At 47.3% G+C, this 18,411-nt stretch overlaps 1 protein-coding gene across 1 annotated transcript in view; it reads left to right on the top strand.

The window, feature by feature from the left end:
* Window positions 1-6,423: 6,423 nt before the first annotated feature.
* OXTR (oxytocin receptor) overlaps window positions 6,424-18,411 on the top strand; it is a 52,423-nt gene continuing 40,435 nt past the window's right edge. Inside the window, exon 1 of the mRNA XM_073645024.1 lies at window positions 6,424-8,022. Coding sequence (XP_073501125.1) covers window positions 7,104-8,022 — 919 coding nt within the window. The 5' untranslated portion in view covers window positions 6,424-7,103. The remainder of the gene's footprint in view (window positions 8,023-18,411) is intronic.

The following is an 18,411-nucleotide window of genomic DNA, read 5'->3' on the forward strand; positions in this document are numbered from 1 at the left end:
AAATACAGAAAAATCTTTAAAAGAGAAGGCGTGTCCAAACTTTTGGTTTGTACTGTATGTCTCTGTACATGGAGCTCCCCCCAGTGGTGGCTGCAGACAGAATCTTATCATGTATCTCTGTATACAGGGAGCTCCCCCTAGTGGTGGCTGCAGACAGAATATTATCATGTATCTCTGTATACAGGGAGCTTCCCTAGTGGTGACTGCAGACAGAATTTTAACAATGTATCTGAAGTCCAGGCTTCTTTGCTCACAGGATTGTCCAGACTGAATACAATTGTAACACATTATCAACTGCAAGAATTATTAAATTTGTTCATTGACTAATAAGCAAAAAAAACCTGTACAACTCAAGCGCAAAGTGTCAGCAAGTTGCAGAAGTTTTCACTATATAACAATCACTCTTCCCCTGTATTACTGCCCCCTATAGAAGTCTTTTCATATCTGACTATTTGCTCGGTCTCCCATGTTGCTGTGGCCATGGTATAGGCTTGATCTTCGGCTACTGCTCCCTGGTGTCACTTGGTGTGATGTCCTCCATAGAAGCGCTTGTTCCTGACTTTAGCACAGGCTCTGCATATCTCTCCAGATTCTTGGCTCTGGGCTCCATGCTCCGCACATCTGTTCTCAGTCGGGAGCTGCTGGAGATGGCGGCCATATCAGAAGGTGATGCTGGGCCGGCTCTGCAGGTGTGTGTCTGCGCCGAATTCCAGGCTAAATGGATGTGATTACCGACAGATTGACTCCGTGCAGATAGGAAACCTCTCATCTATCCACCTTCCCCTATGTGCTGTCATAACACGCGCTGTACAGTAATCACGGAAGGCATCACAGCCGTGGAAAGTGCAGATTGTATAAATGAACTGTTGGCTCCTGTTCAACAGCTCCAAGAAGTACAAGATGTGAAACTGTCACGCAATCCGTGCAGCGAGAGAGTCCTCCACTAATCGGCGGGATTCAATGACTCTTTATACTGCACGCTAACCAATCGCAACCCTAGATCTGTGCTACTGCTAGAGTCCAATCAGGCAGCAGAAAAAGATGCACTGGACATCATAGTTGGCTGTTACCCCTGCACCCCCGCCTCAGATCCATGATTGAACGTTGTGTCTGCAGCCACCACTAGGGGGAGCTCCCTGTATACAGAGATACATGATAAGATCCTGTCTGCAGCCACCACTAGGGGGAGCTCCCTGTATACAGAGATACATGATAAGATCCTGTCTGCAGCCACCACTAGGGGGAGCTCCCTGTATAGAGAGATACATGATAAGATTCTGTCTGCAGCCACCACTAGGGGGAGCTCCCTGTATACAGAGATACATGATAAGATTCTGTCTACAGCCACCACTAGGGGGGGCTCCCTGTATACAGAGATACATGATAAGATTCTGTCTACAGCCACCACTAGGGGGAGCTCCCTGTATACAGAGATACATGATAAGATCCTGTCTGCAGCCACCACTAGGGGGAGCTCCCTGTATACAGAGATACATGATAAGATCCTGTCTACAGTCACCACTAGGGGGAGCTCCCTGTATATAGAGATACATGATAAGATTCTGTCTACAGCCACCACTAGGGGGAGCTCCCTGTATACAGAGATACATGATAAGATCCTGTCTGCAGCCACCACTAGGGCGAGCTCCCTGTATACAGAGATACATGATAAGATTCTGTCTACAGCCACCACTAGGGGGAGCTCCCTGTATACAGAGATACATGATAAGATTCTGTCTGCAGCCACCACTAGGGGGAGTTTAAAGGTGGTTATGGTATACTAATTGTATAGTAGTGGCTGCAGATAGAATCTTATGTATTTCTGTATACAGGGAGCTCCCCCTAGTGGTGGCTGCAGATAGAATCTTATGTATTTCTGTATACAGGGAGCTCCCCCTAGTGGTGACTGCAGACATGATCTTATCATGTATCTCTGTATACAGGGAGCTCCCCCTAGTGGTGGCTGCAGACATGATCTTATCATATATCTCTGTATACAGGGAGCTCCCCCTAGTGGTGGCTGCAGACAGAATCTTATCATGTATCTCTGTGTACAGGGAGCTCCCCCTAGTGGTGGCTGCAGACAGGATCTTATCATGTATCTCTGTATACAGGGAGCTCCCCCTAGTGGTGACTGCAGACATGATCTTATCATGTATCTCTCTAAATTCATGGAGCTCCCCCTAGTGGTGGCTGTAGACAGAATCTTATCATATATCTCTGTATACAGGGAGCTCCCCCTAGTGGTGGCTGCAGACAGGATCTTATCGTGTATCTCTGTATGCAGGGAGCTCCCCCTAGTGGTGGCTGCAGACAGGATCTTATTATGTATCTCTGTATACAGGGAGCTCCCCCTAGTGGTGGCTGCAGACAGGATCTTATCATGTATCTCTGTATACAGGGAGCTCTCCTTAGTGGTGTCTGCAGACAGAATCTTATCATGTATCTCTGTGTACAGGGAGCTCCCCCTAGTGGTGGCTGCAGACAGGATCTTATCATGTATCTCTGTATACAGGGAGCTCCCCCTAGTGGTGACTGCAGACATGATCTTATCATGTATCTCTCTAAATTCATGGAGCTCCCCCTAGTGGTGGCTGTAGACAGAATCTTATCATATATCTCTGTATACAGGGAGCTCCCCCTAGTGGTGGCTGCAGACAGGATCTTATCATGTATCTCTGTATGCAGGGAGCTCCCCCTAGTGGTGGCTGCAGACAGGATCTTATTATGTATCTCTGTATACAGGGAGCTCCCCCTAGTGGTGGTTGCAGACAGGATCTTATCATGTATCTCTGTATACAGGGAGCTCCCCTTAGTGGTGACTGCAGACAGAATCTTATCATGTATCTCTGTATGCAGGGAGCTCCCCCTAGTGGTGGCTGCAGACAGGATCTTATTATGTATCTCTGTATACAGGGAGCTCCCCCTAGTGGTGGCTGCAGACAGGATCTTATCATGTATCTCTGTATACAGGGAGCTCCCCCTAGTGGTGGCTGCAGACAGAATCTTATCATGTATCTCTCTGTATACAGGGAGCTCCCCCTAGTGGTGACTGCAGACAGAATCTTATCATGTATCTCTCCGTATACAGGGAGCTCCCCCTAGTGGTGACTGCAGACAGAATCTTATCATGTATCTCTGTATACAGGGATCTCCCCCTAGTGGTGGCTGCAGACAGAATCTTCTCACGTATCTCTCTATACAGGGAGCTCCCCCTAGTGGTGGCTGCAAAAATAATCTTATCATGTATCTCTGTATACAGGGAGCTCCCCCTAGTGGTGACTGCAGACATGATCTTATCATGTATCTCTGTATACAGGGAGCACCCCCTAGTGGTGACTGCAGACAGAATCTTATCATGTATCTCTGTATACAGGGAGCTCCCCCTACTCGTGGCTGCAGACAGGATCTTATCATGTATCTCTGTATACAGGGAGCTCCCCCTAGTGGTGGCTGCAGACAGGATCTTATTATGTATCTCTGTATACAGGGAGCTCCTTCTAGTGGTGACTGCAGACATAATCATATCATGTATTTCTGTATACAGGGAGCTCCCCCTAGTGGTGGCTGCAGACAGAATCTTCTCACGCATCTGTCTATACATGGAGCTCCCCCTAGTGGTGACTGTAGACAGGATCTTATCATGTATCTCTGTATACAGGGAGCTCCCCGTAGTGGTGGCTGCAGACAGGATATTATCATGTATCTCTGTGTACAGGGAGCTCCCCCTAGTGGTGGCTGCAGACAGAATCTTATCATGTATCTCTGTATACAGGGAGCTCCCCCTAGTGATGGCTGCAGACAGAATCTTATCATGTATCTCTGTGTACAGGGAGCTCCCCCTAGTGATGGCTGCAGACAGAATCTTATCATGTATCGCTGTATACAGGGAGCTCCCCCTAGTGGTGGCTGCAGACAGGATCTTATCATGTATCTCTGTATACATGGAGCTCCCCCTAGTGGTGACTGCAGACATGATCTTATCATGTATCTCTCTAAATTCATGGAGCTCCCCCTAGTGGTGGCTGCAGACAGAATCTTATCATATATCTCTGTATACAGGGAGCTCCCCCTAGTGGTTGCTGCAGACAGGATCTTATCATGTATCTCTGTATGCAGGGAGCTCCCCTTAGTGGTGGCTGCAGACAGAATCTTATCATGTATCTCTGTATACAGGGAGCTCCCCCTAGTGTTCACTGCAGACATGATCTTATCATGTATCTCTCTATATACATGGAGCTCCCCCTAGTGGTGGCTGCAGACAGAATTTTCTCACGTATCTGTCTATACATGGAGCTTCCCCTAGTGGTGGCTGCAGACAGAATCGTATCATGTTTCTCTGTATACAGGGAGCTCCCCCTAGTGGTGACTGTAGACAGGATCTTATCATGTATCTCTGTATACAGGGAGCTCCCCCTAGTGGTGGCTGCAGACAGAATCTTATCATATATCTCTGTATACAGGGAGCTCCCCGTAGTGGTGGCTGCAGACAGAATCTTATCATGTATCTCTGTATACAGGGAACTCCCCCTAGTGGTGGCGGCAGACAGAATATTATCATGTATCTCTGTATACAGGGAGCTCTCCCTAGTGGTGGCTGCAGACAGAATCTTATCATGTATCTCTGTATACAGGGAGCTCCCCCTAGTGGTGGCTGCAGACAGGATCTTATCATGTGTCTCTGTATACGGGGAGCTCCCCCTAGTGGTGGCTGCAGACAGGATCTTATCATGTATCTCTGTATACAGAGAGCTCGCCCTAGTGGTGGCTGCAGACAGAATCTTATCATGTATCTCTGTATACAGGAAGCACCCCTTAGTGGTAGCTGCAGGCAGAATCTTATCATGCATCTCTGTATACAGGGAGCTCCCTCTAGTGGTGGCTGCAGGCAGAATCTTATCATGTATCTCTGTATACAGGGAGCTCCCCCTAGTGGTGGCTGCAGGCAGAATCTTATCATGTATCTCTGTATACAGGGAGCTGCCCCTAGTGGTGGGTGCAGACAGGATCTTATCATGTATCTCTGTATACAGGGAGCTCCCCCTAGTGGTGGCTGCAGACAGAATCTTATCATGTATCTCTGTATACAGGAAGCTCCCCCTAGTGGTGGCTGCAGGCAGAATCTTATCATGTATCTCTGTATACAGGGAGCTCCCCCTAGTGGTGGCTGCAGACAGAATCTTATCATGTATCTCTGTATACAGGAAGCACCCCCTAGTGGTGACTGCAGGCAGAATCTTATCATGTATCTCTGTATACAGGGAGCTCCCCCTAGTGGTGGCTGCAGGCAGAATCTTATCATGTATCTCTGTATACAGGGAGCTCCCCCTAGTGGTGGCTGCAGGCAGAATCTTATCATGTATCTCTGTATACAGGGAGCTGCCCCTAGTGGTGGGTGCAGACAGGATCTTATCATGTATCTCTGTATACAGGGAGCTCCCCCTAGTGGTGGCTGCAGACAGAATCTTATCATGTATCTCTGTATACAGGAAGCTCCCGCTAGTGGTGGCTGTAGACAGGATGTTATCATGTATCTCTGTATACAGGGAGCTCCCCCTAGTGGTGGCTGTAGACAGGATGTTATCATGTATCTCTGTATACAGGGAGCTCCCCCTAGTGGTAGCTGCAGACAGAATCTTATCATGTATCTCTGTATACAGGGAGCTCCCCCTAGTGGTGGGTGCAGACAGGATCTTATCATATATCTCTGTATACAGGGAGCACCCCCTAGTGGTGACTGCAGACAGAATCTTATCATGTATCTCTGTATACAGGAAGCCCCCCCTAGTGGTGGCTGCAGACAGAATCTTATCATGTATCTCTGTATACAGGGAGCTCCCCCTAGTGGTGGCTGCAGATAGAATCTTATCTTGGATCTCTGTATACAGGGAGCTCCCCCTAGTGGTGGCTGCAGATAGAATCTTATCTTGGATCTCTGTATACAGGGAGCTCCCCCTAGTGGTGGCTACAGACATATCTGTTAATTTTCTTTTTTCATTCAACAATATTAAACTGAAGCCCACTGTAGTACAACGTAACAAATAATGTAGTCCATCTTCGTCTTTCCATCAGTAATATATAGAGGGTTGTGCTGTAATTTGCATTATTTTCTGGATTAAGTGATAGTAAATCTTTCAGCCCACAGGAACACCCATCCTCCTCCCCGCAGCCTCAATAAATTATGGCCAATAGTAACGGGCTGCTAATTTTACGAATGGCACTAGGATTTACTGACGATTGGGAGAGAGCTGCTTGCCTGGCATACGGTGTTGGTATTTTCTAGTGCGGCTTGAAATGTGTGAATGGTTTTGTATATTTATTATGGTCCATTCAGCTCTGACCCAGCTGCATAGGAAGAACAGTGTCCTGCACCGCCATCTAGTGGCCACCCCAGAGTAGCACAGCCCCCTGCCCAGAATTTTCAGTACTCCTCTTGTGCAGAAGGCTGTGCCACCTCTCCCTGCTGCTCACTCTCTTCAGTCTGCAAGATGTGAAGGGTTACTAGAGAGGAGGCTCCTGAGTAACAGTCAACCTGTGGAGGAGGGAGGGTCAGACAGTTATCTCACAGAGGTGAGGAATCTCCCTGGACTGGAGCAGGGGGGGGCTCTTTTGGGGACCTTCGGTGTTGACTCCTCTTTTGTAGCATTGTGTGGACTGAGCTTCTTGTAGACCATTCTGCCTGGGCAGTGCACAGAGGGTGGTGGTCCTCCTCACCAGGGGTTTAGGTGTAACATTTTGGACTTTTTTTCTGGGATTAATGCAAGGACCCGAGCTACCTGCATCTGTTGGATGTGACCTGCTGGAACTTATCCTAGTCTATCAGTATCTATACACTGCAAGAGGCTGCATGTCCGCTTTTCGATAACTGTCCAGGGGGGGTTTATATGTCCTGCGGGGAAGGAGGGGCTGGCGGAGACCACCTCTTCACCTCATATTCAAAGGAGTAAAGCTTTAGAAGAGCATAGAAGATCACAAGCAGTGGTCCAGTCCCTGGTTTGGAGAGATCCTGCGCTACTGGGTCCTGGGGGGCCAGGGATGATGTTCTTCTCTAAGCGATGATGCAAATTTAAGAAAATTGAGTGGATTTCTAGCAGGACCTGGAGATGGAGGGACTGTGCCTAAATATGGACTGTTCTGAGCTTCTCAACGCTTCATGGGTCAACTCTAGCATGGAGTATCGGAATCACAGCTCCAACAACACCAGAGATCCCCTAAAAAGGAATGAGGAGGTGGCCAAGGTGGAGGTGACTGTGCTGGCCCTCATCCTGTTCCTGGCCCTGGCTGGGAACATCTGTGTCCTCCTTGGGATTTACATTAATAGACACAAGCACTCTCGTATGTATTTCTTCATGAAGCACCTGAGTATCGCAGACCTGGTGGTCGCGTTGTTCCAGGTGCTCCCCCAGCTCATCTGGGACATCACCTTCAGGTTCTATGCTCCAGACTTTGTGTGCAGGTTGGTCACTTACCTGCAGGTGGTGGGGATGTTTGCTTCTACCTACATGCTCCTGCTCATGTCCCTGGACAGGTGCTTGGCCATCTGTCAACCCTTGAGGTCTCTGCACAGGAGATCAGACTGTGTCTATGTCCTCTTCACCTGGATCCTCAGCTTTCTTCTCAGCACCCCCCAAACCATCATCTTCTCCCTTACAGATGTGGGCAATGGGGTCTATGACTGCAGAGCTGACTTTATCCAGCCCTGGGGACCCAAAGCTTATATCACATGGATAACCCTGGCTGTATACATCATCCCAGTGATGATCCTCAGCATCTGCTATGGGCTTATTAGCTACAAGATCTGGCAGAACATTCGCCTGAAGACTGTGTGTGAGAGCAACCTAAGGCTGAGCACCAGCAGAAGAGCCACCCTGTCCAGGGTCAGCAGCGTCAGGCTCATCTCCAAGGCGAAGATCAGGACTGTCAAGATGACCTTCATCATAGTGCTGGCTTACATTGTGTGCTGGACGCCCTTTTTCTTCGTACAGATGTGGTCAGTGTGGGATCCCAACCCCCCTAAGGAAGGTAAGAGGTTCCTCATGGCTCCAGGCTGAGTTTTGGCTGGAAATGGATGAAATCTTGTAGCCAACATCCACTACAATGTGTAATGCACTTTTCGCAAACCTCCCTCTGAGGATGTTGTGTTTAGCCTTCACCTTTGTGCCTCTGGTGGTTTTCTTTGCTCATCAGGTTGGACACTTGTGTCCTCCTTAAAGCTGCATGTTCTTATTGACTTGTCCCCAGGGTTGAGGATTTGTTCACTGCACATGAGTGATAATTGCACTGATGTGTAAATGTAGCTTTACTGTTATGCCCAGAAGTCACATTATTATTCTAGCTGTATCTATTTACTAATGTCCTAAGTTCAGACCCCAAGAAACGAGACCGCATCTGCTCCAAATCTATCTCTCCGGCACAGGCTTTTCTCTTCCTTGCTCCATCTATCGACTGCCTTACTTTACGCCACTATTTGGCACTATAAATATGGTGCCTGCCAGCAATAAATCCGGTGCATTCATCTCTCCCCGTTTTCTAGGTGGCTTAAAAAAGTGTAAAGTTGTAATAATAATAATAAATTTGGCGCACGGTTTGTGCAACAGTTTTTGGTGAAATTAAGACCTTGCTCTGGCACATTTTGCTCAGTAAACCTCCACGTTTGGGCTTTCCTAGATGTGGATTCTTGTTCCTCAGTTCAGTGAATCGGGTTTTAGGAAACTCCATAAAGATCTGCCCGTTCTGTGTGTTGCAGATATTTGCATAGATATTACCCAATGCAATGCAGAAGATGAAGGTCTCATCGAAATCCGCAGCATAATCCTCGTGTTGAGTGCAGATTTAATGGCTGAATCCACCGGCGTCCTTTCTTTTCCTCTGATTTTTTTGCGATTCCGACTTCGCACTTAAAATCCCTTTTTTTGCCGCTTCCGCTCCTGTTCTTTTGCTCTGTTACATTGTTCCATCTTCTCTTCCATCTCGGCTGATGCCTCCTGCTCCGGATCACCATGTCCGTTTTGCTCTTGTAGTTCTTGTGTTTCTCACGAATAATAGCAAAATCCCATAATAATCCACAAACTTTAATCTGATAAATGTAAAAAAAAAAAAATGGAAATTTTCTGTAAAGTTTCATGACTGCAAAAATGAATTTCTGCAACTTTCTAATGATAATGTCTATAAAGCGCTGTGGAATTAATGGCGCTATATAAGTGAGTAAAATAAATCTACTATGTGTTTCACTTCCTCCTCATTGTCCAGATCTCTGCTTGCTGTCAATGAACTGGAATGCTATTCTTTATCTGTACAGACCGAAGGCTTCTCACTTCTGAGGGTTTGCTACAATTACATCCAGTCCAGACAATGTTCTGTGAGCTAAAACACAAGCGAAACACAAATCTCTCCTGTCCTGATAGTTTGTTGCAATGTATCAGTGCAGGTCAAATCTTTATCTCACAGAAGTTTGTTGGAAGTTTTCTAGTGTTTTGACTGTAGAAATTCTCCATTCGCGACCACACGCAGAGATCTTAACATCCATGAAGAAAGTAACACAAAGTGTATTAGAAAGTTTCTGAACTTTTTGATTAATACGCTGCTAGAAAAGTGTCAGAGGCTCATGGCCTGCAGGTAGTCGTGCCTTTTAGTGACTAGTTCTCTAGGTTAGGGGTTTTATTTCGGAGTCTCGTTGGTCCTAACCTGTTGGTCTGTAGCTGTTTCCAGACTACAACTCTCAGCATGCCCTGGTATAGAGTATCCTGTGTAGGATAATTTCGGGGGGTCTGTTTGTGTTTCTGGGGCCTGTGATCTTTTATAATTGGCAGCCCCCTCCATTTCTATAATTACAGTGACATTTAGTGGAGACGGCAGAATGTAAACCTCATACAGGGAAAACATCTGAATATTTAACCCCTGCATGAACCATGCTGCAGCGCAGAGTCCGTCAGAGGAGCCATAACTCCCAGCATGCTCCTTGTGGCATGCTGGTGCTTGTAGTCCCATGACAACCAGAGAGGGCATCTGCTGCATGAATCTGCAATTGCCCATCAATCACTCATCAGATAATGACCTCCCTCAGAGTCGCTGGTTTGCAGGAATGTCTCCACAGCGTATGACTGACTACCACAATAAACACCATACATGCTGGCTGTTTCCTCAGCTAATTGCAGAACAGGGAGCGTCTGGATCTGTCACTCTTGTCACATCATTTATAATTAATCCACATCTGTGTGATATGTCCATATTGCTTTTTTGCACTTTATTTTCGCAGTTCGGAGGCTGCTGCGGGGGAAACGGGAATCAGTCAGCAGCAGCGGCTAGCCTACTTGGTGATGGTTTCCAGATGGCATTTATGACTTTTGAATCCATGCATAATAGATTATAGGGATACATTTATGTTACAGATCTGATCCCTTTATCCCTCCATGAGTCGAGTGCACGAAAGCGAGAATAGCAGCTCAGTAAAGGGGAGCCCCTCCGTATCGTCCGTGACCCCGATTCATGGAGACCACTGCTTTTCCCTCAAGTCTTGATGAAGAATGTGCTGGAGTAACATGCACCAAATTCATTTAGGGGTTACGGCCCGTCCTGCCCAAGCTTTGCCCACTCTGGCGTGAATAACCCTGGTGTAAAACCGCCAAGGGCCCGATTCATTATTGCATTCACGCCAAGTTTATGTCTAATTCGTCCTGTTTCAGGCCATGTTCACACACAGTGGAAATGCTGCTATTTTTCTGCAGGTGTCAGCACTACAATGTGCAATAACAATTTTTTTTCCGTTTTCCCATTGTTTTAGTGCAGATTTGAAGCAGCATTTTTTAATATGTTTTTTTTTTTTTTTTTTTAAATGCCAGAAAAGTTTTGATTCTGCATTTATAATTGCAATGGCTTTTTTTCCGGCTCCCCATAAAAACTATAAAGAAAAATAAATGCACCAGGAAATGCACAGAAGAGGGGCAGTTTTCATAGAATCACATCCACTTCGATTCAAGCAGATTTTTTTGGGCACAAAATATGCATCAGAAAAAAAACAAATCAGTTACGCTACGTGTGAACACGGCCTCAGGTTTTTTTTTTTCTTTTTGCTAATTACAAAATTCTCCCTTTTAAATTACGCCTATTTTGAAGTCTGTTTCCTATTTTTTCCTTCTTTTTTTTTTCCTCTCCAAAATCGTGCGCTGGATTTTTGTACTCCAGATGTTTGCGGCCGATTCATTATTTGCAACTTTGTAAAAAGTCACGTTTTTTTGCAGATGATTTTATTTTTTATTTGTTGTTCAGCAGAAATTTTTGTGCAAATGTTAAGAGTTGTGTGAGACATTTTATAAGATCATGCAACATATTTCTCTGAAAAAAAAAGCGCTCGGCTGCATCTGCGATCATAAATCCTGTCTTTAGATTTCAGAGAACACGTGATTTAGGAGCCTGGGGGCAGAGCGCAGAACCGGTCCCATCGCCCCGGAGCTGTCCTAGTCTGCTGCACTTAAAATGGGTGGAGCCCCCTTCTTTATGAACTGTTTCTACATATGGAAGTATTAGGACCCCCCCTTTATTAGTGCATAAAGCAGCTTTAGGATGCACTTAGTAGCCGAACCCTTCTACACCAAAGTCAGAGTTATCAGGGCATGCTGGGAGTTGTAGTTTTGCAAACAGAGCCACAGGTTGTAACCCCCTAATGTAAGCGGTGCAGCAGAGGGAAGGTGACGGACGTGCTGCTGGGGGTGTTACCTGCGCGCGTCTTGTGCTTCGCCATTCGGATGCCATTATAGTCCGGACACGTCCAGAACTCACTGCCGCTGCGATTACACGGAAAAACAATTCTCAGAATCTCGTCCAAGTGTTGAATATAAAAATAAGATAAAATGTTTAGACCCAGGGAGATTTTCTGTGCGTGATAATTACATGCGGCCCCTCTGGCACTCCCATCAATCATCCTGGTGTCTTCTACCTGCAGACGAAAAATGCAAATATCAGGAAATGAACCCGCGAAACTCATGACTCTCATCTACAATATAAAGTGGTACTCCGCCCAATAAGCTGCATTATCGATCTGCAGCCGTCTCCCCCGACTCTCCCATGTTCTCTATGAGAGAGCTGCTGCCAGACTGTTCTGACAGCAGCTTTCACTTATCTCCCCCAACGATCTTCTGTGGGATGCATACATATTAGGCCACGGCCCCACTATCAGTATTCGGTCAGTATTTTTTCTCAGGAGTGGGAGCCAAAACCAGGTGAGGAACAATCAGAGAAAAGGTATAATAGAAACAAGTCACCAATTCTGCATTTATCACCCACTCCTGGTTTTGTCTCCCACTCCTGAGAAAAAATACTGACCGAATACGGATACTGGGTCCGTGGTCTTAGACTAACCTCGGCCAGCCCTGCAAATACCGATGAGCTCGGCTGACATTCCAGTGTGTATGAGGGCCGTCAGTGATGTCAGAAGTCCCCTGACTTAGGTGTTGATGAGATCTCAATCATGCTCTTATCAACAAGGTCAGCACATTTGGTGGAGGATGCGGGCATTGTTTGTTGTTGTGATAACTTTGGAAGTTGAAAGTCACATTCCCCAAAATATCTGATGTTTTTTTCCATCGATCAGATGTTGAATAAAGCTACAAAAGTCCATATTCTACAAACATTCTTCATATTTTAAATCCATTATCCAGGACAACGTACCCATAGCTTGTATGCATGTAGCACTGGTGCCATTTTTAACAATGTGAAGATTGAGAGCTTCGTGGGCTGAAAATGTTTACAAATGAAAACTTTGCTTTGAGTGAAACATTTTAATGTCCCCTTGACTTAGCTGCTTTTCCAGGCACGTTGTGATGGTGTAATCCAGAGAGCCGTTTGGCATCTTGGCCCTGAGTCCATTAACACCGTGTCCTTCCGCCGTCTGCAGACTCCTAATTGACTTTAATATCATATGCCCGCTCGATTATTTGGCGACCCTCCCGTAAGCCGCGTCGTGTTCGTTCAGCATCACTGCTGACCTGTAGATTGGAAGCTTAATGTGCGGAAGTCCAGGCCATTAAGGCACAGCTGTTGTGCCAGTTAATGAGGGGCTGGGCCGGCACGGCGTTATTAGCTGCCCACAAATTACTTTATTGGGGCATACGATAGAAGCATCCATGTTATATGGTGCCAGGTCTCCGCTGTGCTGTCATATGGTGTCAGGTCTCCGCTCTGCTGTTATATGGTGCCAGGTCTCCGCTGTGCCACGTGACCAGCAGAATAAACACTAAAGTCATTAATGCATTATTAATGTTTACACATCCAAGAGTTCTGACACTTTGTAACAGACTTCGGGGCCAACTCATCAAAGCTGCAGTTTTCTGGCTTACAACTGCTTGAAATGTGGCAACATGTTTGTGCAACTCTGTAGTTGCGCAAAAATTATTTTGCAACTTTTGGCATTTTTACTCCAGTCCCCGCGATTTTATAAAAAAAAGTGGTGAAATGAACACGGCCAGATGCACAACAAATTCCTCATAATTTATGCCACAAAAGTCCCTGACGGCCGCTCATTCCTGGCGGTGACGCACAGCAGCTGGAAGAGGCACCATATTCATGATGAGGTTCATGCGTCTTATTGAATTGGCGCACACTTCATCAGCGCTCACGTACAAAATGCCGGTCTGTGAATCAGGACCGAATCATGTATATTCTCATCATTCTCAAGACCTCTGCTTGCGGTCTGTGAAAAGAGAACATAAAGGGCCCGATTCATTATTGCGATTGCACCTTTTTCAAAGCCTATTTGATGTTTTTGCCTCTTTATGCTTGACATTGCATCGTTGGTTTGGTGTTTCCAGGTGTTTTCGGCTGATTCGTCAATTGCAACTTTTTCAAAAGTTACAGAACTTTTCACTGTATGATAATGAGTCGCGCCTGAGCGACACGATCCAAGCCGATCTTGACGCGACCGTGGTCCTGACCGTTAGTGATGTCATCAGATAGGGCGGCTCGGCTGCAGGATCGATTGATCACGCCTGGGCTCATTCAGGGATTTCCTGAACCCCGACTGGACCTTTTATGTCCTAAGAGATAAAAACCTTTCAGTGTCTCGGGGATAAAGCAGTTTTCGAATAAACAAATCTTTTGATTTCGGACCATTGCCCCCCACACAACTCCAGAGCCCCCCGACATTTCCTATTGATTCCCTGCTAACAGTCCGATACTTCAGAACATTATAATCCAGCCTCTGTTCTCAGCCTCCAAACCTCGCAAGACTCCACGTCTCAAGTGCGACCTTGAGGTCTCTTCCACGTCAGTGGTTCTCTATAGACCTTCTTTATGTCACCTCCGCTCTCCAAAATACGACCATGACATGGGGAATGTTCCTGCGAGGTCTGACTCATGGGCACAGAAGACTTCTCTCCTTCCCATTATTAAAGGGCTCGTTCACAGCGGCAGGGCTTGTTACAATGTACAGAAGAACGGCTACACTGATACATTGTAACAAAGTCCAGCTATGTGATATGGAGCACGATCCATCACTTACAGGTTGTTTTTTTTAAGTCTCTCTTCATTAACGATTTTTGCGCCATGTTCTTCAAAATGGAGCAAATGGTTCATGACGTTTGCCCAAAACCAAAAATTCTCTTTATTTTTGTCTTTTGACTTTTTTGAACAAAAAGTCCCATATTCCACTAAAATGTTTCAAAATTTATCCATAAATTTCAGGAGGGTATAAAATCACTCCGGGAAGTGGCGGGATTCTGGCTGGCACTCAAAAATGTTTGCACAAAAATGTTGTAACTTTTTAAACATTGATGAAAGAACCGCAAACATCTGAGAAACAAATATAACAACAAACTGGTGAACATAAAATATAGACAAGCGAATACATTTTGTTACGCTCGCACCCGGACTGACTGGCGTGAGAGTGATTAGTGATCCCACTGTACCATGAACCGAGGAGTGCCTGGAGGGGCGTAACTAAGTATCAACCCGATCCGACCAAGGTCGCATGGCAGCTTAGTCGACTCCATGAACCAAGGAGGAACCAAGCAGAGGGACCAGGTGCCACTCCAGGTCAGACCCCGGTCACAGTTGTTGACCCACACTGGAGAATGCAGGAACAGGCAGGTTAGACTGGCACACAGGCAGGTGGGTATTGGCAAGTACGGCTGGTATGCAGACAGGTGGGCACTGGCAAGTACGGCTGGTATGCAGACAGGTGAGCACTGGCAAGCACGGCTGGTATGCAGACACAGGTGGGCACTGGCAAGCACGGCTGGAGTGCAGACAGGGAGATACTGGCAAACACGGCTGGAGTGCAGACAGGGAGGTACTAGCAGGTTGGAGCGCAGGCTGGATAGGGTCCAGTACAGACTGGGAGACAGGTACAGAGCCGCAGATGCGGTAGACAGAGTAAAGCGAAACCGCCAGAGTGGAGGACAAGGCAGAGCAGAGAGGAACTGCTGGTGCGGTGAGCAAGCAGAGCGGAGCGAAAACCGCAGGTGCGGTGGGCAAGGCAGAGCAGAGAGAAACCGCAGTTGCGGTGGACAAGGCAGAGCAGAGCGGAACCGCCGGAGCGGTGGGCAAGGCAGAGCAGAGAGAAGCCGCCGGAGCGGTGGGCAAGTCAGAGCTGAGAGAAACCGCTGGTGCGGTGAGCAAGGCAGAGCAGAGAGAAGCCGCCGGAGCAGTGGGCAAGTCAGAGCAAAGAGAAGCTGCCGGAGCAGTGGGTAAGGCAGAGCAGAGGGAAGCCGCCGGAGCGGTGGGCAAGTCAGAGCAGAGAGAAACCGCCGGAGCGGTGGGTAAGGCAGAGCGGAGCGAGACCGCAGGTGCGGTGGACAAGGCAGAGAGGACAGGGCTCTGTTCACATGGAACAGACTGGAAAATACAGGAAGATGGCTAGAACACAGGAGGAAGATACGGAGGAAGGGAAAAGGGACGAGCAGAACCAGATACACACAAGGTACTTCCTATGAAGTAGCGAGTGGGCACAAAACTCACAAACAGAAGCACAGAGACAATGAGTTGGAGTTAGGTGCAGGTTCAGATACTGCAGGAAAAGGGAAGGTACGGACATATAGACAAACAGGTAACAGGCTAGGATACAGTTCAGAGAGGAACTGCTACTGCAATGAGACACAAGAACGAGCCTTGGTATATAGCCCCCAGAGTGGCGGAAACAGACTAGAAGTCACAGGTAACAGGCCTGGGTATACAGCCCCCAGAGTGGCGGGAACAGACTAGAAGTCAGAGATAACAGGTCTGAGTATGCAGCCCCCAAAGTGGCGGAAACAGACTAGAAACAGGACAGGACCAGGCAATACAGTTGCAAAGACAAACTGAGTGAAGGTGTTGCTCAGGCATCTCCTTCTGGGTGGAGGGGGTTTAAATATCCAGTGACTCGCAGCAATAGGCTGGAGACGCATTAGGGGTGCGCCCACAGCAGCTATAAGAATCAGGAAGTAACCGGGCCGCCGCCCTAAGCAGTCAGTCAAGAGACATGCTGACAGCATGAACTGGAGCAAGATTTGCAGGCTGCACTGACAGGTAAGATTGCGTTCTTGCATAGTGGGAGGTGGTGCACTATACAAGCACACCGCCAGGGATATTACACATTTAAAATAGAAAATCATCAAAAAACTAGAAAAAAAAGGCACAAAAGCAATAATGAATAACCCTATGTCTGCTAAAGTTTATAATTAGTGATGAGCGAACGCGCTCGCCACTACTCGATACTCGCCCGAGCATCATGGTGCTCAACAAGCTCGGCGAGTATTTCCGGGTTGCTCGGCGGGAACTCGGGTCCCCTCCCTGCATGTTTGGCGCTCTTTAGAGAGCCAATGAACATGCAGAGATTGTCTGCCACTCACTGTAATGCCGTAGCCATGTTGGTTGTGGGCATTACAGTGATTGGCTGGCCGCACAGCATCATCAGGTGTATATCAGACCTGGCGCCGCAATGCTCGTCACAGTCACTCCGGAATCAGACAGTGTAGGGAGAGCTGCTGCTGTGTCAGGGAGAGATTTAATCGTGTATTAGGTAGTGTAGGGAGAAAAACCGTACATAACACATATCCATCTTAACAAACCGTCCTTCTGAGGACTAATCCATCTGCAGAGATACCAGGCAGGCAGTGTATACAGGCAGGCAGGGTATATAGCAGACTGCAGTGCATATAGCACAAGAGGCTCCATTCCAGTTCAGCCTTCTGCTGCTGTTAAATATTTCTATACAACGGCCCAGGTCTCAGGGGCCAGGAATAATTTTTTTTGCATCTTAATCCTCATTATTTGCTTAAAAAGCAATCCAGAGAACACGTTTTTTCTGCGCCATTTGCTTGTTGGCACTGCAGAATACAGCCTGGTCCTTTCCATATTACAGCGCTAGAAATCCAGCTATTTAAAACTGTGTTTTCTCCGTCACACGGATCACATAAACGTTGTCAGAAAATACTGCCATTTCTGGCCTCCATTAAAAATTTCATTCAGTGTGTCAGTGAAGCTATTGACACCAGTTTGCTGTTCAAACTACTTACCTACAGGCCAGGTATTTAAAACTCTGTTTTCTCCGTCACACGGATCACATATAAATTTGCTCCAAACTCAGTTATTTGTAGTGAGCGTGGAAGATACTGTCCTCCATTTAAAATGGGCAAGGCACGTGGCAAGGGACGGGGAACTGGACGTGATGGTAATGGTGCATGCAGAGGCCGAGGACAAGGCCGTGGGCAAGCCGAAATTGTGCCACAACAAACACCCACATCTTCTCGCCTGACCTTCCTGTCCCAATTTCTAGGGGACCGCAGCACACCACTATTGAAACCAGAGCAGTGTCAAAAGGTTGTTTGTTGGATAGCGGATAATGCTTCCAGTCACTTAGCCACCACCACCACCCTGTCTTCCACACGCTCAAGTCTCAGTAGCCGTGAGTCTGGACCGCATATTCCTCACCCTGATCCTCCTTCCTCCCACCATGCCGAGTAACGAAAGACAACTGATCCCACAATTGGACACTCAGAAGAGCTGTTCACTTTTCCATTTATAGATTCGGGCCTCACGCCCGGTCCACTTGAAGCGGGGCAAGAGGAGATCGCGTGTAGCGATGCCCAAATATTGGAGCAGCCACGGTCACACGAAGGCGACGGTGGGAAAGTGTCACAAGAGGTGGATGATGATGAGACACAATTGCCAGAAAGTCAGGAGGAGGACCAGGGTGCTGAAGTGGAAGACGAGGTGGTGGATGATATAGTAACTGACCCAACCTGGCAGGAGACATGCAGAGCGAGGACAGCAGCACACAGGGGGAGAGAGGCGGAGCACCCCAACAGGCAGGAAGAAGCAATGTGGTGGCCGCAGACAGAAGGCAGGCAACCTTTCCCCGTAACACCAACACAAAGGAAATTGCCAGTACAACTTTTAGGTCTTCCCGAGTCTGGTTGTTTTTTAAAGAGTCTGCCGATAACC

The sequence above is a fragment of the Phyllobates terribilis genome, unplaced genomic scaffold (genome assembly GCF_046119375.1).
Source record: "Phyllobates terribilis strain yellow unplaced genomic scaffold, ASM4611937v1 Scaffold_8__6_contigs__length_399053987, whole genome shotgun sequence".
Classification (NCBI taxonomy): domain Eukaryota; kingdom Metazoa; phylum Chordata; class Amphibia; order Anura; family Dendrobatidae; genus Phyllobates; species Phyllobates terribilis.